General features: G+C 43.3%; 1 protein-coding gene across 1 annotated transcript in view; it reads left to right on the top strand.

The window, feature by feature from the left end:
• The window catches only part of RGR (retinal G protein coupled receptor), a 41,994-nt gene extending 28,276 nt beyond the window's left edge, over positions 1 to 13,718 (top strand). Inside the window, exon 7 of the mRNA XM_075347296.1 lies at positions 13,395 to 13,718. Coding sequence (XP_075203411.1) covers positions 13,395 to 13,538 — 144 coding nt within the window. The 3' untranslated portion in view covers positions 13,539 to 13,718. The remainder of the gene's footprint in view (positions 1 to 13,394) is intronic.
• The last annotated feature ends 10,245 nt before the right edge of the window (positions 13,719 to 23,963 follow it).

The raw sequence follows: 23,963 nt of genomic DNA, 5'->3' as shown, positions 1-23,963 counted from the left end.
CCGATGTGTGTGTGGGGAGTGCAGAGCCCGATGTGTGTGTGGGGAGTGCAGAGCCCGATGTGTGTGTGCGGTGCAGAGCCCTATGTGTGTGCAGTGCAGAGCCCTATGTGTGTGTGGGGTGCAGAGCCCTATGTGTGTGTGCGGTGCAGAGCACTATGTGTGTGTGCGGTGCAGAGCCCTATATGTGTGTGTGGTTCAGAGCCCGATGTGGTGGGCGGTGCAGAGCCCTATGTGTGTGTACGGTGCAGAGCCCGATGTGTGTGTGGGGAGTGCAGAGCCCGATGTGGTGGGGGGTGCAGAGCCCTATGTGTGTGTGCGGTGCAGAGCCCGATGTGGTGGGGGGTGCAGAGCCCGATGTGTGTGTGGGGAGTGCAGAGCCCGATGTGTGTGTGGGGAGTGCAGAGCCCGATGTGTGTGTGCGGTGCAGAGCCCTATGTGTGTGCGGTGCAGAGCCCTATGTGTGTGTGGGGTGCAGAGCCCTATGTGTGTGTGCGGTGCAGAGCCCTATGTGTGTGTGCGGTGCAGAGCACTATGTGTGTGTGCGGTGCAGAGCCCTATATGTGTGTGCGGTTCAGAGCCCGATGTGGTGGGCGGTGCAGAGCCCTATGTGTGTGTACGGTGCAGAGCCCGATGTGTGTGTGGGGAGTGCAGAGCCCGATGTGGTGGGGGGTGCAGAGCCCTATGTGTGTGTGCGGTGCAGAGCCCGATGTGGTGGGGGTTGCAGAGCCCTATGTGGGGCTGTTATTTCCAATGCTAGAGTGATAACAGGTCAGTACTGGGGCAGAATACTGACAGGGAATGTGTGTGCAGAGGGTGGGCAGGGGGCGAGGCTGGACAGTGAGGCTGGGCGGTGACTGCTTTGACTGTGAGATTTAGCACAGGAAGTGGTCAGTTTGCTGGAGCTGAATGTAAACAAAGAGCTGCAGAGAATAAAGGGATAATTCAAGAGGAACAAAAGTTAGAAAACCAAAAATAACAATGTAGGAATGTTTTATATGACAATACAGCACAGATTAGCTTACCAAAATTTTTTGAGTTTATGTCGGACAACTCCTTTAAATCAAACTCATCTAATGGTAAGATGCCAATCTTCCTGATTATCAGGCAAAAAACACCTAAGGTACATTTCTAGACTTGGATGGAATGCTGAAGAAAAGGATAGATGTACTCCCAGACAAGTACAAAACGGTTTCCAAAATTTACATACAGAGTTCCCCAATCCAACACCACTTCGGAGGGAACCCAGTGAAGCCTCACAATCTCAATGACAAACACTTGAGCCAAAGTTTTAGAGTTAGAGAGTTTGGTTCAGGCAAAGACGTGTGTCATTTTACTAAACCTTTCCACCTCTACTAAAATTACAGTTTTTCCAGTGGATGAAGGAAGGTCAGTAATAAAATCCATGAATAAATGTGTCCATGCTCTATCAGATATAGCCAACGGTAAATCTTTCAACACATACAATGTATGTAAATATCTACTACTCCTGATAAGTGATGAGCAGGCTCTAAAATGGATCTGTGATCAATGAAACCTTCTGATCCCTAATCCCACTGATGTCTCAGCAAGGCATGTCGCATAGTAGTCTTAAGGCCCCATCACACGCGACAATATATCGTGCGATCGCATAAGCGATCGCACCCGCCCCCGTCGTTTCTGCATCACGGGCAATTAGTTGCCCGTGGCGCACAATGTCGTTAACCCCCGTCACACGTACTTACCGGGTGGCGAACATCCTCTTCCTGAAGGGGGTTGAACGTTCGGCATCGCAGCAACATCACACAGCGGAGGGGCGGAGATGAGTGGGACATAACATCCCGCCCACGTCCTTCCTTCCGCATTGCCGGTGGAACACAGGTAAGCTGTGTTCGTCGTTCCTGGGGTGTCGCTCGTAGCGATGTGTGCTGCCTCAGGAATGACGAACAACCGGTGCGTAGAAGGAGGAACGACATTATGAAAATGAACGACGTGTCAACGAGCAACGATAAGGTGAGTATTTTTGCTCATTAACAGTCGTTCGGTGGTGTAACACACTACGACATCTCTAACGATGCCGGATGTGCGTCACAAATTCCGTGACCCCGACGACATATAGTTAGATATATCGTTGCATGTGACGGGGCCTTTAGTGTATGTAAACTTTTGACTTTGCAGAAAGTAATAAAAATGCCTTAAAACATTCTCTCTCTCTTGCTCTCTCTCTCTCTCAAACCGTGTTCTTGAGCTCCCCCTTCTGGTCTGGACTCTGGATTCAGGAAAGTGTTGATGGCTAGTGCTACCTAGTGTGGGGATAACATTATCCCCTGTGAGGAGGGCAATGCTACTGTGACAACCGGACCACTGGGGTGCCACATAGTCCCTTTCAACCTGCAGCTCTCCTTGTTTACACCCTAATGCAGCAGGGATAGTTTATTTCACTAGCTTAGCATTTGCAATAAGTATCCACCCCACTCCCGCCACCTCGATTTCTCCCATCTCTCACCCTGTTTCCCAGTCTCTTTTCTGTCTTGAAGCTGTGTTACTTGCCTATATATATATATATATATATATATATCTATATATATATATATATATATATATATATACACTACAGTTCAAACGTTTGGGGTCACCCAGACATTTTTATCTTTTCCATGAAAAATCATACTTTTTTTTTATCAAATGAGTTGGATAATAAATAGAAAATATAGTCCAGACATTGATTAGGTTACAAATAATGATTTTTACTTGAAATAATAATTTTCTCCTTCAAAAAATGCTCCCTTTGCATCAATTACAGCTTTGCAGACCTTTGGCATTCTAGCTGTTAATTTGCTGAGGTAATCTGGAGATATTTCACCCCATGCTTCCAGAAGCCCCTCCCACAAGTTGGATTGGCTTGATGGTCCCTTTTTGCATACCATACGGTCAAGCTGCTCCCACAACAGCTCAATAGGGTTGAGATCTGGTGACTGGGTTGGCCACTCCATTACAGATAGAATACCAGCTGCCTGCTTCTTCCCTAAATAGTTCATGCATAATTTGGAGGCATGCTTTGGGTCATTGTCCTGCTGTAGGATGAAATTGGCTCCAATCAAGAGCTGTCCACACGGTATTGCATGGCGTTGCAAAATGGAGTACTAGCCTTCCTTATTCAGAATCCCTTTTACCTTGTACAAATCTCCCACTTTACCAGCACCAAAGCAACCCCAGACCATCACATTATCTCCACCATGCTTGACAGATGGCATCAGGCACTCTTCCAGCATCTTTTCAGTTGTTTTGCATCTCACAAATGTTCTTCTGTCTGATCCAAACACCTCAAACTTCGATTTGTCTGTCCATAACACTTTTTTCCAACCTTCCTCTGTCCAATGTCTGTGTCCTTTTGCCCATATTAATCTTTTCCTTTTACTAGTCAGTCTCAGATATGGCTTTTTCTTTGCCACTCTGCCCTGAAGGCCAGTATTCCGGAGTCGCCTCTTCACTGTAGACGTTGACACTGGCGTTTTTCTGGTACTATTTAATGAAGCTGCCAGATGAGGACCTGTGAGGCATTGATTTCTCAAACCAGAGACTCTAATATACTTATCCTGTTGCTCAGTTGTGCAGCGCGGCCTCCCACTTCTCTTTCTACTCTATTTAGAGCCTGTTTTTCCTCTTCTCTGAAGGGAGTAGTACACACCATTGTAGGAAATCTTCAGTTTTTTGGCAATTTCTCGCATGGAATATCCTTCATTTCTAAGAACAAGAATAGACTGTCAAGTATCACATGAAAGTTCTTTTTTTCTGGCCATTTTTAGAGTTTAATGGAACCAACAAATGTAATGCTCCAGATTCTCAACTAGCTGAAAGGAAGGCCAGTTTTATAGCTTCTCTAATCCGGAAAACTGTTTTCAGCTGTGCTAATATACTTGCACAAGGGTTTTCAAGGGCTTTCTAAACATCCATTAGCCTTCTAACACAGTTAGCAAACACAATGTCCCATTAGAACACTGGAGTGGTGGTTGTTGGACATGGGCCTACATACACCTATGTAGATATTGCATTAAAAACCAGACGTTTGAAGCTAGAATAGTCAATTACCACAATAACAATGTATAGACTGTATTTCTATTTAATTTAATGTTCACTTAACTGAAATAAAAATGTGCTTTCCTTTCAAAAATAAGGAAATATGTAAGTGACCCTAAACTTTTGAACTGTAGTATATTATATATATATATATAATATATATATATTTACTATGCCCTTTTTAATTCTGTCCCTCCTTTTCATCCAAGTTGAATTCTCAGTCTTCTCATACATAATAAGCTTTAGTACACCAGACACAACACAGAGTCACCTCTGCTTAACCAGACAAAACATAACATACAGTCAGCTCTGCTACACCATACAAAACCACTCAGCTTACTTTGGATTGGATAGCACCCTTTTGGGTGCAGATGGGTTCACTATTAGATAAAAAGCGTCAGATGGAAAAAAATGATTTTTTTTTTGCCTGTCTTTCTGATGCACAGAACAAGCTGCTGCTTGGTCTGTGCATGTGATGTAGACATACGGCAGTTTGACCACTCTGAAACTGATGACATCAGTGACCTAGAAGGGGTAAAGTTGTAAGCAAGAACGGTGAAAGAAACTAGAAGGCTGAGAGGTAGATAAGTACATTACAAATTTGAAGAGACAAAATAGAGTAGAGAAGTCTATATTGAATAACCCCTTTAGCTGCGCCAGGACAATCTAATTACTTTAAAGGGACTCTGTCAGCACAGAATGATGGCTCAAACCAAGTACAAGTGCACAGTGCATTCTGGTGTGCCCAGACTTTTAGGTGCACCTTGCGATCTGCTTATTTTTCCTTTATCTCCACCCTCCCCTCTCTTCTTTGATTGACAGCTCCTCCTTCATAAAGCTAGAAAAGCGCGGAGATACAAGTAAAACTAGCAGGTGGGAAAGTGCAGTGAAATGTTTGGTCACTCCACAATGTACTGAGCATCTGTGCTTGGTTTCAACAGTCATTGTGTGCTGACAGAGTCCCTTTAAATGTTGGTCTGCATATTAGGCTGGGGTAACTCTAGTGCATAGTATCCGATGCGAGAGAATTGGAAGTGTGGGGCCCCGAGGCTCGGTGTCGGTGCAGCGGTGCATTACCTTCAGGGACTCCACTCGGCTGGATCTCGTCACAGGTAGGAAATCCTCTATTTTGATTGTCGTGACGCCACTCTCAGAATTGCGGTCAGTGGAGACCGCCACTGCAGGTTAGGGGTGCCTGGGGCTGATAGTAGGTGCAGTCAGTTGTAATAGCCTCCTGAGAGTGAGGCATGCCCCAGGGTCCCGTGTAGGTGTGTGGAACTACAAGTCGCAGAATGACTCACACGCACAAGCAGGATGTCTTTCAGGGGTTTTACTCACTGATGGTGGCAGGGTGAGTAACCCGGGCGTAGCTGGGATGAACCAGGCTGGAACCAGGTGTCCTTTAGGCTGACTGATGAGGGTGGCTACCGACTCGCCTTCCTTAGCCCTTTCCGTTTTGGGGTAACCCCTGCTTGAAGCCCTGCTGGGGTCGCCCAGGGAAGTTGCTGGTGCCTCTCTCCCCTTCTTTTTGGCCCGTTTGCTTGTAGCCTGGACCAGATCACTCCAGCTGCTTGCCTCCTGTGAACTATGGGCCCTAACTGTGGCTACGTGGCTGCGGACTCTGTAGTGTTGTCTTGGGGGTGTAAAGTGCCCCCTCATGCAGGTTTGGCAAGGGAAAGGTGGATCTATCCCTGCACTGGGACCTGCTACCCGTTTGGGCCTGGTTCTCCCTGACAGTCTCCTTACTTTCCACTCTGTTGCTCTCTCTTTAGCTGTGTGTGGATTTCGGGCAGCACTCCCAGGTGACCGTTCTCCCCCGTCGGTAGTCACTGCGCGGACGCTGTTAGACTGCCACAGCTCCAGGGTCTGCTCCTCACGTCTGCTTTCCCTGAGCTGCACACTAAACCGGCTCACTCGTGGGACCTGCACTGCTGCTCCTGTCTGAGCTCCACTTCCATGCTCCTCACTCCTCCACACTCTGCTTCAGACTGCTCCTCTCCTCCTCCTTCCTCTTTTCCCTTTTGTGCCTGCCTACGCCACCTAGCAACCAGGCTCTCTACCACACCCCTTGAGTGGAGATGGAGGCTTCGCCCCCTCCACCCCTTGAGTGGAGATGGAGGCTTCGCCCCCTCCTGGGATCCCCAGGGGTCCTCTCAAAGGTAAATGTGTGAGACCTGATCACTATGCGCCTGTGTAGTCACACCTCGGTCAGCCTTCTGGATTACCTGTATTGTACTGTCCCCAGCATGGGTGCAGTACTCAGTGGTGCCTGACCAGGTCAGGGGCGCCACAGATGCTATATGCTAATGAAAATCGGCTCAAACTCTGCTGCGAGCGTGATCCGAGTGTCATTTTACTGTGATCCAATTCTCTTGCATGAACAGCTTGATAGACTGATTTTAGTAGTACAATGTCATGCTGCCTAACTTGTGCTCACCTCTTCGTTCACCAAAATGTTTAGAGCACAGTAGTGACATCATCATGCCTTAGTGCTATTAAAAATAAATACTGACTAAACTCTGCTTACTCAGTGTAAAGCCTCATTCAGATGTCTGTAATGCAGGGACATCTGAATGAGGCTTTACTGCTGCATAAATTACAAGTCTAACCTCATCATGTAATACAATCCACTGAGCAGTGTATCTAATCCCATCATGGTTGCTACTGACTGCTAATCCAAGTATCTAATCCTATCATGTGTGATACAGTTTGCTGAGATATAGCCAACACCATCATGTATGATGCAGTGATATGAGCTATTTACTTAATCCCATCACGTATATGTAATCCTGTCATGTACAATAATGTCAGCTGAGCAGTATATCTAATCTCATCATGTGTGATGTGATTTGATGAGCTGTGTATATAATCCTATCATGTGCGATATAATCCACAGAGTTGTATACCTAATCCCATCATGTGTGATACAGTCCACAGAGCCATGTATCTAATCCCATCATGTGTGATGAGATATGCCGAGACTTGTATCTAATCCTATTATGTGTGATACATTCCGTAAATCTAATCCCATCATGTGTGATATAGTCCATTTATCAAATTCATCATGTGTAATACAGTCCTCTGAGCCAACAATGTAATCCCATCATTGCTGAGCCATGTACAGTATCTAATTCCATCATGTATGGCACAGTCTGTGCGTTTAATCGAAACATGTGTGATACAGTCAGCAGCACCAACCAGCAGAGTTGGTGCTGCTATCCATCCTCAATGACACTGTCCACATCTCAGTATTACTTTGAATCCTTAATAAAATGGTTCCACACTGCGATTCTAAACTTATTTGTCCCTTATCATTTTGCAAACACCCAGAATGGGAAGGTGAGGTGTGACATCACACACATACAAGCAGATCCCACCCACATTTACTGCAGTCATAATGTGCGCTAGCAGTGCACTAAATTTTCATGGCAAATATTAGCAGCTGCTCCCCCTAGTGTTTAAAAATTGAAAATATCAAAATTTTATTTTAAGTCTTTTTCTCATTTTATACCATTAAAGGGAACCTGTCACCTGCTCATCTGTGGGGTAGTTTGATCAGGTCTGGTCTGATGGTCATTGCTGGTCTCGACCAGGTGCCTCCTCTATCTTTGTGATTGCCGTCCTCCTTCTTGCTTCAGGTAGATGATGTGTTCTACATCATCCACACAGAGTCCTCCATTGCGCTCCTGCGAATGCGCACTTCTCTCTACTCTGCTGAGGTCAGAACAAAGTATTGTAGTGCACAAGCGGAGGCGTTCTTTGACCTTTCCCCATGCATATGCACATTACAGTACTTTGTTCTGCCCACGGCAAGGCAGAGAGAAGTATGTGTGTGCAGGAGTGCAATGGAGGTCACTGTGTGAATGACATAGAAACCGTCATCCTCACGAAGCAAGAAGGAGGATGGTGATCACAAGAATAGAGAAGGCACCGGGTGAAGACCAGCAAAGACCATCTGACCAGACCAGACCACCCGCCTGCAGATGAGTAGGTGACAGGTTCCCTATAAAAAAAAATTCTACAAAAACTAAAACATTAATACTTTACAATTTTCCCATTATATAAAAGCATATTTTTTGGATGACAGTCTTTAATGGTGGTTGTTAATATATGTAAGGTCTCCAAAATGTTGGCTGTGAAAGCATTCTTTCTAAAAGGGATATAGCAGATATATACATATAATATATATATATATATATATATATATATATATATATATATATATATATATATATATATATATATATATATATATATATATGGAAGCTATAAGTCCCCTTACTTTACTGGCAGCCAGACTGGCTTGCAAAGTCTCCTTAAGGGGAATAGTGTTCCCCCGTGTTCCCCACAAAGCTTCTCATGAGCCAGATCAGACACCCCATACTTTGCACTGACGAGGGGCAAGCACCCCGAAACACCGTGTCTGCAAATTGGGATTCTAATCTGGCTTATATATCCTAGGTCATATGCAAAGGATTGTTAAAAATCCACATTTGACTTTTAGGATCGCTACTTCCAATAGGTGGCGCTGCGCTAGAGTCTGTCTCCTTTGCTGGAGAGACATTCTAAAAGGGAATCAGATGTATGTAAGTTGTGTTGAAAAAAAAGTTTATATCTCCATAAATACCAGTCTGTGGGAAATCTGAAGACTAGTGATAATAGATGTTCAAATTAATGTTCAAAATAGTGTTCAAATCGTCGCACAGTATAAACAGATAATAACCTAGTAGAATCCAACAGCCTAATATATAACACAGAGCACTGACAGACTGATCATGTATTTCAAAATTAAGAAACAGTTCAAAATGTAGTTATTTGTGATTAGGCAGATCATTCTTTGCAGAGCACTGACTCAATCTCATGGTGTCACTGTCAGAGGTAATAGAATGCTATTGTGACTGAGACGAGTGACGTGCCATATATTCAGTGTACTCCCTCAGCTTTCTCCCAACTAATACGTTTGCTGAAGGCAAAGAGGACCAATTATGATCTGCATTTGATAGTACTACTGCCAGAATGGCTGCTGCTAGTGATTGCGGTGTTGGTGCTTCTGCTGCTGATAGTGGCTTCCACATTCTTAGTGGTGGTATTTTTTTTTCTTTTACAATACTTCATCCATTGCCTTTTCCATTTTTCTTATAAGACTGCAGATGCATTAGCGTATGGCATCCGATGGGAGAACAATGGATGCAATATGCTAATGACCCTTGGCTCAGGCTCTGCTGCGAGAATGAGGTGAGTGTCATGCAACTGTGACTGGATCTTGCGATCGGGTGACAGCTGCAAAGCCTAGGGCGGGTGCTGCGGAGGAGAGGGAGGGGTTAATCCCCCCACCTCCTCCATTGTCAGCCTCCATTGTCAGCCTGTGCGTATATCGCACTGCACTGGGATAACATCTGAGTGCAGTCCGATGTTTCTTTCGCACCCGTACACTTGAATGGGTGTGAGTGACGCTACTCTCGCAGACAATCGCAGCATGCTGCCATTTTTTCCTCAGTCCATTTAGGGCTGAGAAAAAAATCGCTGATCTGAGCTGCTGCATTGTATAACATGGGGCCAAGTCATTGCACTCGTCCAATTTATACGTTCGTGTGAGCATACCCTTACTCATAAAATACTATCTTTGTCTTTTTCAGTGCTGCAATTTATCAACCATTACTTTATGCAGTATTTAGCCGATTTTTTTAGGGTTTTCTCCTCCTATCACTGTTGCTGAGCTGTGAGTTTTTATGCTCTCTTAATATCCTAAATCACCTTAAAATGGCTGATGCATTCCCTTCTTCAGCTTTTATACAGGCTATGATAGTCCCTCCTGATTGTCAGTGCTATATTTTCTAATGTGATAGTTGCAAAGTATTATGAGGAAGCCCACACAGTTAAGCATAATGTTAAGTGAGCCTTCAGTGGCTGATGCAATCTTTTACAATGGATAAAATGGCAGCAGCCTTTTTTTGTGATTCATGCAAATCAAATCACAATTTTTTCAAATTTGCAAGTGTACCGCCCCGCGCTCGGCTGCAGCCGAGCCGCCTGGATCCGGGCTCGTTTGGTGGGTGGCTTGAGTGCCTCCGGTGAAGGTGTAGACACCACCGCTGCATTTTCGGGGCACCCGGGGGAGATGGTCATGCAGCAAGATGTTAACCCCTCCGTGGGCAGGGATGGTGGCCCCGGGACCCGTTTGGGAAGTGTGTAGTGCAGGGCGGTGCGCAGCCGGATGGCACTGTTGTACTCACGATTATTGATACATGCAAGTCTCTGGTAAACCAAATTGGTGATGGTCGGTGCCCGCAGCTGGCTGCGTCTTGTCCCCACCAGGGTTGGTGGTCCTGGTCTTTCTCCTGCACCTCTTTATGTTGTGTTGACTGCCTATGCCTCAGCAATGGGAGTCCGCTCCCCGACTTTATGTGCCGGAGGAGTCCGTTTGCCCACAGGCGCTGGCCCGTGGGATCTCTCTGCCTGTGCGGTGGCTTTCTATCCCCCCCTCGGTGGGCTGTTGCCGTCTTTCAGGTCTTGGGACAGGAAAGGACCTAAGGTCCAGACCTCAATCAGTGAATTTGATGTGGTCCAGTGGCTTCTGGGCCTCGTTCTGGGTCTGAGTACCCCCCTGGTGCTCCGTTTTCCAGTCGGTTCCCCGGTTCTGTACCGGCAGGCCACTACCCTGTCTCGGTCCCTTATGGTTCCATCTGGCCATCTTCCCAGCTCCTGCAGGCCAGGCCACCGCCTGGCTCCTGCAGGCCAGGCCACCGCCTGCCTCCTAGCCTAGGTACCAGGGCTACGACCACGGCACCTGTCAGTTTCCGCTGCAGACCTGGGCACAGGTATGCGGCACTCTACTCCTCTCACTACTCCACTCCACTTGAACTTGAACTGATTGAACACTGTTTTGCTGCCTCAGGCCCTCTGGACTCCTCGGCGGGCGTGACCAACTGCCTGGCTCCGTCCCCTGGTGTACCCATCAAACCCTGAGGGAGGTGACTAGGTTTTGTGTGGTTGGCTGTTTTTACCTTATTAGGGAGGGGTGTTATGCAAGGGCCTACCTGTGACTACCTGGCTAGTCCAGGGCATCACACAAGGACCAACAAATTTCAGAAAATTGTACGCAAATTCAATTTGCATCAAGTTTCTTTGTTCATCTTGGATGAGAAGCTATGAGGAGGTTTCCATTTCAAATCATGGGATAATAGTGAAATTCTACTTCCCCATCTCCAAAACATTAGGTTAAAGATATTGCCAGGAGTTAACCATAGTCATCCCTTGCAGACGTTTGGACAGAGAACTATAGGCAGGAAAAGGAAAAGACTCTTCCAAATTAGTTTAAAATTTATCAATTTAAAAGATGTATTTTCCTAATGATAATCCTGCAGGAGATGGAGTGCACAGCGAAGATCAACAGAAGCATCACGACCAGACACCACATAATTATCTACTACATTGGTCTTTTTTAAATTTAGAAAGTTGAAAGTAAAGCTCAGAGCAGACTTGTTGGTTGCAATGAAGTGACATGCCCATTGAAGTTTTATATTAAAGCCACAAGAAACACATTGCAGTATCTTCTTAACTGTAGCTTTCACTTGAGACATTCGATGGCCAGAAGGTCTAAATATTACCAAACTTCTCCATATGAAATTTATGGCATCAACAGATTCAACACGGGTTTTCACTTTCTATTTTAAGTGTACAGACTCCATATGCACGCATGTGCAAAAGGCTAACAATGTATTGAAGTTTTGAGTTCAGGCTCCATATGTCAGCATCTATTACAGCTTCGAACTTGAGATTACCTTCATTTTTATAGACAATCATCTTAGCTACCTCATACATAGTTTTGTCTTGCAACTATTTACTATATAATTAGTTATGCAGATTATTGTCATGTCACTGCATTGTTACTGTTTTGCTCCTGGTAGTGGAAATGTCTTTTTCTTTCTGTATACTACAAATTACAACCTGTTCTCACATTCCCTAATAGCTCAGTGTTATTAGGTTGCTTCCCAGGCAAAAGGTTACTGGTTCAAATCTAGGAGCAGACATGGAGAAGATTTCCCAAGAATAGAGAGACAGCATCATTCAGCTCATAGATAGTGGTCTCCCAGCCAAGAAAATTGCCAATCTGTATCATGTGAGTGACATGACAGTTGAAAGAATACAAAATACAGTCCATTTACTCAAAAGCCAAGAGGTGGATGTCCAGGAAAAGTATCAGTGTCAGCAAGTCGGCTTATCACTAGATCTATCAGTTCTGGCATGACAAACGTTGTAGTGAAGGTGGCTCGTATGCTTCATAATAATGACACCACAGATGTCCATGCAAGCACCGTGTGATGCACGTTTCACAAGTCTGGAAAGGTGGGCTGAAAAAAGCATTGACTTCAATGTCGTCATAAGAAGAGCCAGCTCGAGTTTGCCAAAAAAATTGAAAAGTGAAAAGTAGAAGATTGTAAACTGAGGATCTGGAGCTATTAGATGGAATTCAATACGATAATATCTGATGGGTGCAAATGAGTCTGAAAGAAACAAGAGATGATATAGGGTTGTTTCATAAATAAAGGCGTTGGACACTTGACCAATGGTGGTCTCATAACCGACCTATTTGTAAGTATCCTACAAGATGAGTTACTTCATACACTCGAGTACTATTGGTATAAAAAGAATGACATGCTGTTCCAGCAGAAAAATGACCCGAAGCATACATTGAGATTGGCCAAGAACTGAGTTGATGATAATGAAGTAGCAGTGCTGGTTTGGCCCCCATAGTCCCCAGACCTTTATCAATTGAACACTTGTCGGTAGAGTGGAAGATAAAGCTGTAAACATACCCAAGTGAGTTGAACAGTATGCACCAAAAATGAGAGCGTGTAGAAGAGACGTGGGATCACATTTTGGTTGAGACATGCTTGCATATGATCTAGAGCATGCCCAGAAGGATTCAGGCAGTGTTGAGAGTTAAAGGTGGATTTCCAAAATGTCAGCAAAATAATAAATATAAAAATTTTGATTTTTAGGAGCAAAACAGTAACAATGCAGTGGCATGATAAGAATCTACATAACTAATTATATGCTAAATAGTTATAAGTAAATTTTTTGTTTTAGATAGCCAAAATGATTATCTGTAAATTGAAGGTATTCTTACATTCAAAGCTGTGGTGGATGATAATATATACAGTCTGAAAGTCAAAAGTTCAAAACATTGTTACCCTTTTGATTGTCAGTGTAATATTTTCATGGATGCAATACATTGCAGATAACAGCACTTAACTAAGGGTGGAATTACACGATCAATGTTAAGAAGATTAGCATCATTTGCTAGTTCTGACAAAATATATACACCTATCTCTTCACAGATGCCTGCTCTATTGGCAAAGATGTCTCCAGCAGTGAATGCCTATGTTTATGGACTTGGAAATGAGAACTACAGAGGAGGTATCTGGCAGTTTCTTACAGGACAAAAAATTGAAAAAGCAGAAACTGATAACAAATCGAATTAGTTTTCTTTGGAGAGTCCCACGTTACCTGGCAATGGACAGTAAAAAGTGATTTTGAAAATTTGGACGTTGCGTCATCCTGTAGTGTTCAGTGTTTCTATTCATCCTGTGGAAGTGGCAGCCACTTTGTTTAATACAGTGTAAACTTCTTGTTTCAGTAAAATCTGCAGGTACAATAAAAAAGGGTTAACTGTGTACTGTTTTGATTTTGTTTTGTACTACACTACAGCTAAATTGGGACATTTAAACTTAAGAGCTAATTTACCAGCCAATATATAGAATAAGAATAGGTTGAGAATGCCATTCGGTGCAGTACTTACACATGTAGGCTATGCAATATTTATTGTTCAATTGGACACTTCAAAGTACACATTTCAATTACGGCAGGAGCCAGTATGTAGACAGTTTTACATCACTGAAATTTTAACAAAGGATCAAATTAAGCAAGCAAACCTGAACTCGTCACCTAGAACTTTGTGTCTTAGGAGGAGCAGAAAAAACCCCAAAACAAAATATACAATAAAAACAATTATATCTCAACAAAATGATAATCAAATCTATCTAATTGATTAATCACTCTTAAATTACTGCTAACTGCCCTAGTAAAAATACATAATTTAACCCTGGATCTGTAACATGTATTTCATTGGATTAGTCTGAAAAATGCAGACTGACTGCTACAACAGATGTTTATCTCCCAAAACTGGGTTAGAAGCTGAAAAAAAGAGGTCACCAGACACAACATCTGGAACTACATTGTATTCTAGCACACAGCCTTAAAATAGGCTTTAAATATTCTGAGCAAAAAGAAAACATTCCAACCTTGTATTACCTTGTACAACTATGTAAGCTGCATTTTTAGCATATACTGTATGTAAACTGAGCATAGTTCATACTTGTGTGATAAATGATGAGAACCTTGTTCTATGCATTCTATGTTATATTATAAATCAATAATGCCTTGTTCATAGTTGTCTGCATATAGCGTCTATCTGCACTCCAATATTCTGTTCCTGGATGTACCTGGACACCAGCCTCCTGCTTTTTTCTTTGACCTATAAAGGTTTGTTATTATAGTATTTACGAAGAATGTCCTTCATCATCAACCCCTTTTGCTCCATCGATTCTGTCAGGCTTTGTTGATAGGTAGCAGCAATAACCTCAAAGCAACAACCCATATTTTGAGTGCCAACACTGGATTCACTACTATAAAAATGCAGACCCTTGGAAGTTCGTGTTTGCCGTATTCAGCCACACTTTAGCGAAAAGTTCAGTTTGGGACCCAGACTTGACCCAAACTTGACCCTGGACCCTGATCCCCATATAAGTTAATCGGGACCCGAACTTCTGTGCTATAAAATTGTTATAGTAAGGTCTGGGGGGGCTGTAAAATAAAGCAAAATGGGGGCAATTGACCAGCAAATAATTGTGGATAAGGATTAAGGATTACGTTACCTATATTTTTTAAAGTCCCCCCTATTTTTAATAACCAGGGCATGTAAAGCAGACATTTGCAATCTGCAACCCTCAGCTGGCTGCTTTACTTTGCCTGGTTTTCAATACTAGAGGGGATCCAAAGTCATATTTTTAAATTATTTAAATAAATAATTAAAAAAATGTCATAGTCTCTGCTCTATTTTTGATAGCCAAGGTAAAGCAGACAGCTGAGGGCTTGCATTGCCAGTGATAATCGAAGTTCCAGTGACGATCGGAGCAATTCTTTTGGTGTTAATGTCAGCTGTAAATCGACAGCTTGCATCAAGCCCAGGAATTAGTTAGTAATGGTGAGGCATCTATCATACACCTCCATTACTAACCTGGTAAGTATAAAGTTACATGCACATAGACTATCCCTATAAAACTTAAATACTTTATTAAATCACTTAAAACCATACCGTGATTACTAAAAGTGCATTCAAAAACTTATCTCATTGATGTGAATAAAATCGTAATTTCAAGCCTCAACGCGTTGATGGCTGATTCAAAGAGGGGATCCTGATGATAAATAGCACACTTTATCATCAGGATCCCCTCTTTGAATCAGCCATCAGACTACAGAGGGTTTTTCTGAACCACCATTGTAGTTTACTATTGGCCTCCTGAGGAACCCACTTCTGGGAGAAACACATTGAGGCTTGAAATTACTATTTTATTCATATCAATGAGATAAGTTTTTGAATTTTCCTCCCTACTGTCCATCTGCCACACCAATTAATTTGTTGCACTTATCTTAGGCACTGCACCTTTTTTCCGGCAGGGACTTCAGGGGCAGCAGGGAAAGTCGTCGCGGAGTGGGGGCGCCACATCGCATTTTTAGGGTGCCAACCCCCGCTGTAAGGCAGCGCACAGATAGGTGCAGCTATTGAGGGCTAGCAATCTATCTTGTGCACTTTTAGCAATCACGGTGTGGTTTTAAGTGATTTAATAAAGTATTTATGTTTTATAGGGATAGTCTATGTGCATGTATTTTGTTATTCCCTAGTTGTTATCACATATATGAGTCTTGCTTTAAGTATAAAGTTAAAAACGCACACAGGGAAAAATAGTTTATTTGAATAAGGACTCCCCCCACACTCCCTCATTCACCAATTTATTAACTTAAAAAATCCTGGAAGTTCCAACATAATTCAATTTGAAAATAGACTCCCCCACACTCCCTTGTTCACCAGTTTATTAATTCAAAATAAATCCTGGAGGTTCAAACATAATCCAATTAAGTACTATCCCATGACACCCATAGATTCCTGTGGAGTTTCGTTCTGAGAATGTTCACAGAACTAGGCTTCATGGGTCAATCCAGGTCAGCGGCAGTCACAGAATTTCTCATGGTCGTGGCAATAACCTATGGAGCCTTTTTCTAAGAAAGAAGCTTTATCGGAATGGATGGTCAACATGGTACATTACACTTTGGATTATGTAGAAAGCTTCCAGAGTTTCTTTTAAATTAATAAATTGGTGAACATGGGAGTCTGGGGAAGGTTTTATTTAAATAAACTTTTTTCCCGTGTGTGTGTGTGTGTGTGTGTGTGTGTGCGTGCGTGCGTGCTTGCGTGTGTGTGTGTGTGTTTTAGCTCTTCACTTGCCGAATCCCAAAAGTATTATGCCAATTTCCACCACACCAGGGCAATTGGGAAGAGGCGGACAACATGCCAGAATTGAAGGAGAGAAAATTTCCAGCAACCGATCTTCTAAAAGTCCATATCCTTTATTTTCAAAATATTAAAATCACAAGGATGGTAGTACAGCAATACCAGACAGCCATGGTGTCAAAAATAGACGCGTTTCGGAAGTTTTAGTCCTTAGTCATTATTTCTGAGAATGTCAGAAACAATGACTAAGGACTAAAACTTCCGAAACGCGTCTGTTTTTTGACACCATGGCTGTCTGGTATTGCTGTACTACCATCCTTGTGATTTTAACATGCCAGAATTTGCACATCTGATGGATGTGACACTTTTGAGGCGGTTGCAAGCTGCTATTTTTAAGCTGGTAAAGACCCAAAAACCATCGACATTCCTAGCCTAATACCAGCCCCCAGCTGTCTGCTTTACCATTCCTAGTTTTTAGAAGTAGGGCAGAGCCCAAGCCACTTTTTTAAATGATTTATTGAAATATTTTTTAAAAAAAGGCATGATGTCTCCTCTGTTTTTGATAACTAGCCAAGATAAAGCAGGCAGCTGAGGGTTGCAGCCTGCAGCTGTCAGCTTAACTTGTGCTGGTTACCAAAAATAGGTGGGAGCCCACATATTTTCTTTTTCTTTATTGTTCACAGCAGCGTACAGGCATCTTCCATATACAATAAAACTTTTGATTTGCTACACTGCAACTCTTTAACAAACTTTATTAGCATACAAACATACAAAGCATACAAACCCGAACTCGGACACAGAGTTTTTTTAAAAGTCTGTGTTCGGGTCCCAGACAGAAGCTTATTTTACATCCATACTGCTATTATATTGAAGCAGTTAGAGGGCTGTTTGACCAAAAACACTGACAAGCAAAAGGGTAACTATGTGTTTAATCTTTACATTTCAGGCATCATATCTAACCAACCACTACAGCTTTGAGCATGAGACTACCTTCATTTTATAGACAATCATCTTGTCTATTTCATAATTACATTTGACTTGCAAATATTTAGCATATGATTAGTTATACAGATTCTTGATATATCCCTCCATCGTTACTGTTTTGCTCTAAAAATCTAAATTTTTATGTATTTTATTTTGTTAGTCTTTTGTTAGCATGCTCTCCATCAGATTCAAGCATGTCTCAACCGAAATCTGATCCCAGGTTTCTTCTACATGTTCTCAATGTTGGTGCTTACTGGTCAATTCACTTGGGTATGTATACATACTGGCAAGTGTTGGATTAGGTTGAGGTCTGGGGACTGTGAGGGCCAAACCAGCACCTCTACTTCATTGTCATTGAACCACTTCTTCAGTTATCTTGACATATGCTTTTGGTCGTTGTCCAGAGGGTATACTATGTCATCCTTTTTATTTCCATAATAATCGAGTGTACGAAGTAACTCATCTTGCAAGATACCCATGTATATCTCAGAATTAAGACCACCATCAATCTTGGTAAAGTATCCAACACTTTTGGCTGTGAAACAACAGAATATCATCAAGAGTACACCACCAAACTTGACAAGTCCTTCAATGTCTCAATCCGATAGACCCTTTTTCCCTTGTTTCTTCCAAACCCATTTGCACCCATCAGAGGCTAGTCTATTAACTTTTGTCTCATTGCTCCAAACTCCCCTTTTCTAATCTTCTACTGTCCACTTTTCGTACTTTTTGGCAAACTCGAACCGACGCTACTCATGACAATATTGATATTTAAGAAAGGTAAGAGGGTAGATCCAGGCAACTACCGTCCAGTAAGCCTGACATCAGTAGTATGCAAAGTTTTTGAGGGCATTTTAAGGGATGACATGCAAAAATATATTGCAGAAAATAATATGATAACTGACAAACAGCATGGATTCATGAAAGATAAGTCGTGTCTAACCAACCTGTTGGGGTTCTATGAGGGGGTAAGTTCAAACCTGGATATTGGTAATGCAGCTGATGTGATTTATTTGGACTTTGCAAAGGCATTTGATACTGTACCACATAATAGCCTTATATTAAAGCTCCAGAAGCAAGGACTAGGGGAAACTATATACAACTAGACTATTACAAGGAATGGAAGGCCTCCCATATGATGACAGGTTGAAAAAGTTAGATATGTTTAGCTTAGAAAAAAGACGTCTCAGAGGAGATCTCATTTATATGTATAAATACATGTGTGGTCAATATAAAGGACTGGCACATGACTTATTTCTTCCAAAGACAGTACTAAGGACCAGGGGGCACTCACTGCGAATGGAAGAAAAGCGATTCCAACAGCTAAATAGGAAAGGGTTCTTTACAGTTAGAGCAGTCAGACTATGGAATGCCCTACCACAAGAGGTAGTAATGGCAGATACTATAACAGCTTTTAAAAAAGGGCTGGATGATTTCCTCAGTACACAAAACCTTGTTGGTTATAAATGACTTAGTGACTAAATGTAGAACTGGTGGAGGAAGGTTGAACTAGATGGACCTAGGTCTTTTTTCAACCTAAGTAACTATGTAACTATGAAGTCGAGGCTTCTTTACTTTTCTTGGCCGTCATTCAAGACTCCTGTAACATGCATCGCATGGTGCATGCATGGACATCTGTGATCTCACTATTATGAAGCATATGAACCACCTCCACTGCCGTGTTTGTTGCCCCAAAACTGATAGACTTTGTATGAGCCAACTTGTTGACTCAGATATTTTGCCTGAATATCCATCTCTTCACTTTTGAATGGATGGACAGACTTAATTTTGTATTCTGCCAACTGTCATGGCACTCATATGATGTACTTTGGTAATTTTCTTGTGTGAGTGAGAGCTATCGATGAGCTGGATGATGCTGTTTCTCTATCCATGGTAAATCTTTTTCACGGCTACTCTTCGATTCAAACCAGTGACCTTTCACTTAAAAATCAACCTAATAACACACTGAGCTATTAGGAATAGTGACAACAGGTTATAATTTGTAGTGTACAAGAAGAAAAAGATTTTTACACCACCAGAAGCAAAATAGTAACAATGAAGTGACATAGCAAGAATCTGCATAACTAATCAAATGCTAAATAGTTGCAAGTCAAATTGATGTATGAGATATACATTGTCTATAAAATGAAGATAGTGTCACGTTCGAAGCTGTAGTGGATGGTAATATATAGAGCCTGGAAGTCAAAAAGTTAAAAATATTGGTACCCTTTTGCTCGTCAGTGGACATCACTTGGCCTCCTCTATTGAAAAGCATGTTACTTTCCACTGCACCTGTGCCATAGGGAATGTAGCACAGGTACAATGGGAACACTGGGTGTTTCGATGGAAAAGGCCTGTAGGGGCAAAGGGAAGGGCTAGATTCCGAAATATACAATATGCTTTGAGCTTGTGGTCCCTTGTTAAAGTGCAATAAAGGCTAATTTTATTGACAATAGCAATGTGCATGCATTGCCAACATTTGCAATGGCGGTGTGAAATTTAAACACAGAAAAGGAGGCAAGCCAGGAGGTGGAAGTGTTGCTGTGGACGCAGCCTACAAAGTCCAGCTTGGATGCTCAAGTCACTACACCAAAGACGTCATTTCTAAAGCTTTGATAAAGGATTTTTCTGCAATCAAGCCTCGGATCTCTAAACAGAAGTTATCATTTTAATCAGCATCCTTGCACCAGCATGGCACTGCTTAAACATTATGTCAGAAGTAGAGATGAGCGAACCGGTCGCGGTTCGGCTTGAGCTGGGTTCGCTGAACAGAGGTCTCGTTTGAGTTCAGTTCGGCGAACCGGTTCGGCGAACCACTCGAACCCATAGGAAACAATGGGAGGCAATCACAAACACATAAAAACACATTATAAATGTACACATACAGTTAATAAACATTGCCATAACACTAATTACCGGTCCCCGGGATGCGTCCTGCACTCTGTCTCCTGCCGCTATTTCTCCCGATACTCGCTGCGTCCTCCCGGTAACCAGCAGCACTGACAGGACCTACGTGATGTCGTGAAAATAGCATGTGACCAGTCACGTGTCTGTTATCTCATTGGCTACAGACTGGTCACATGGCTAGACGTCATGTCCTGTCCTAGGTCCTGTCAGTGCATCTCCCAGTATGCGGTGATCGTTTGTGTATCTCCGTGTACTGGCGAGATGCTCTGGCACACAGTTGTCTCCCCTTTCCGCTTCCCCGTTCCGTTAGTGACCGGCTGACACAGTCGGTCCATAACGGAGATCACTGTTGCCATAGCAACGCGCCTGTCAGTGGTGACGTCACCGCTATTCAGCCTCTGATCACTCAGGCTGCACGGGAAGAAGCATCCTTTCTCACATGCACCGCTGCTAATGTAGCAGAGCTAGTAACACAAAGCCAGTATTAACCCTTATTACCCAGCAAGCCACCGTCACCAGGGCTGTTGGAAGAGTTGGATACAGTGCCAGATGATGGCGCTTCTATGAAAGCGGCTGCGGACTACAATTCGCAGCAGAGGCACCCAGAAACCTCAGGCTAACCTGTGCTGCGGATTCCAATCCCCAGCTGCCTAGTTGTACCTGGCTGGACACAAAAATGGGGCGAAGCTCATGTCATTTGTTTTTTAATTATTTCATGAAATTCATGAAATAATTAAAAAAAGGGCTTCCCTATATTTTAAGTTCCCAGCCGGGTACAAATAGGCAGCTGGAGGTTGGGGGCAGCCCGTACCTGCCTGCTGTACCTGGCTAGCATACAAAAATATAGCGAAGCTCACGTCATTTTTTTTTTTTTTAGTTTTTTGGCAAAAAAAAGTAAAAAATGCTTCCCTGGATTTTCTATTGCCAGTGAAGGTAACACCAAGCAGTGGGGGTTAGCAGCCAGTAGCTGCTTGGATTACCCATAGCTAGCAATACAAAAAATGCAGCGGGAGCAAATATGTATTTTTTTTAATTATTTACTAAAAAAAAAAAAAAGGGCTTCCCTGTATTTTGATTGCCTGACAAGACAGAACTGTAAAAATAAATCATTAAAAAAATGACGTAGCGCCCTGCGGTATTTTTGATTCTCAGCGCAGATAAAGCAGACAGCTACGGGATGCCACCCCCATCTGTCTGGCGTTACCTTGGCTGGCAATCAAAATACAGGGAAGCCCATTAATTTTTTTTATTTAAAAAAATAGTTTAAAAAAAATAACGTGGGGTCCCCCCATTTTTGATAGCCAGCTAGGGTAAAGCAGACAGCTGTAGCCTGAAAACCACAGCTGGCAGCTTTACCGTGGTTGGGGATCGAATGTGGAGGTCACCCCAGGCTCTTTTTTATAATTATTTTATAAATAATAATAATTACAAAAAAAAAGTAGGGTCCCCCCCAAATTGGATCACCAGCCAAGGTAAAGCGGACAGCTGTGTTCTGGTATTCTTAGGGTGGGAAGGTCCATAGTTATTGGCCCTTCACAGCCTAAAAATAGCAGGCCGCAGGCGCCCCAGAAGTGGTGCATCCACTAGATGCGCCAATCCTGGCCCTTCACCCCAGCTCATCCCGTGCCCTGGTGCAGTGGCAAACGGGGTAATAAATGGGGTTGATACTAGCTGTAAGGTCACCTGCCATCAAGTTTAGCAGTTTGTGATGTCATGGCATCTGTCAGATACCCGACATCACAAGCTGTCAGTACTAACAAAAAAATAGACAAAAAAAATTTATTTGAAAAAACACTCCCCAAAACATTTCCTCTTTCACCAATTTATTGTAAGAAAAAAAATAAGGGGGCCCACGATGACTCTGGACCGTCTAGAATATGGGGGGACACGCTCAGGGAACGTATCCCCCATTTTCTAGGAGTGCAGACCCTCCATGTGAGGAGTGTGTGTGCAATGAATCTGCACTCACTCTCCACGGGTCCACAGCAGCAGAGTCCATGTCGTAACTGTTGCTACCAAAGCTGCAATGCCCTGCTCATGAGGTAAGGGCATGCCTAATCAGGAGAACTATTCTACATTTCCAAATATTGGTATTTGCTGATATTACTGCTATTCCACCTACTATATATTGGGGATAGGATCTTGGAGATGGAATACCCCTTTAAGTCCAGTTATCCAGCTGAAAGAATACTAAACAACAGAGCTCGCTATTTAGATGTGTTTTCTTGTGGCGTATAACGGACGCTCATGTTTGGTAGTCGTTCAGCAGGGCTATAAAATCAAATACCTCCATTTGGAAATGTAGTATAGCTCTCCTGATCAACTATGTTCCTTACCTCATGAGCAGGGCATTGCAGTAATAATAATAATAATAATTTATTCATTTATATAGCGCTATTAATTCTATAGCACTTTACATACATTGGGAACACTATCTCCATTTGGGCTCACAATCTAAATTCCCTATCTGTATATCTTTGGAGCGTGGGAGGAAATCGGAGTACTCGAAGGAAACCCACACAAACATGGGGAGAACATACAAACTCCTTGCAGATGGTGTCCTTGGTGGGAATTGAACCCAGAACCTCAGCGCTGCAAGACTGTGGTGCTAACCACTGAGCCACCGTGCCGCCCATTTAGCTTACAGAGGCATAACCACCACTCACTGTGTCTGAACACAGAACACTGAGCTGACAGCCGCTCTGTGCATGCGGCAGCGTCTATTGTGAAGGAGGGAGCCGCGGGGGATCAACGCGGCACAGGTACCGTGGGACACCGGGAACACCGGTGGGGTTATAGGGGGGTGACCTGGCAGGGCTTGCGGAGGAGTTTTCTGTAACATGTGTCATGGCACATGCGACAGAAATCAGAGGAGTAGGGTTAATGCGGCTGGCACACTGCTGTGGGCGTGGCCATCTTGGATTTCCGGGAGGAGGTCAGGGGGGCACTTTGGCGACACCGGGGGACCGGAGGGCACTGGGGAGGAGATTTATCATGTTTGTTCATGCCGGATGGGAGATAAATAATTTTTTACCGACACTGTCATTTACTGTAACGTGATCATCGGTATACGGTGTATACCGGTGATCACGTGAGCGGGGACCGGAAAAACCGTCCTAAATCATGATCTCCAGGGTCTCAGCTGCCCCCTGAAAACCCAGATTTTCTGACGCTGGGGGGCGTTATTCACTTTTTTCTGCCTGCTGTTTATAAACGGCAGACCAGAATAACGCTTCATTCACACGACCAATCCGTTTTTGCGGTCCACAAAAAACGGTTCATTTTTTTTACGGGTGCATCCATGTGGCATCCGTTTCTGTTCCATATACCGTCCATATGTCATCCGTTTGTGTTCCGTTTGTTTGCGTACTGCAAAAAAACTGAAAGAGGGAAAATACATAAGTTTACCCAGGATCTGTGACGCCCTGGACCACCAGGGGTCACAGGT

Source organism: Anomaloglossus baeobatrachus, chromosome 5, assembly GCF_048569485.1.
Source record: "Anomaloglossus baeobatrachus isolate aAnoBae1 chromosome 5, aAnoBae1.hap1, whole genome shotgun sequence".
Taxonomy (NCBI): Eukaryota; Metazoa; Chordata; class Amphibia; order Anura; family Aromobatidae; genus Anomaloglossus; species Anomaloglossus baeobatrachus.
The sequence above is the reverse complement of the archived record's forward strand: the minus strand, read 5'-3'. Positions and strand labels throughout refer to the sequence as shown.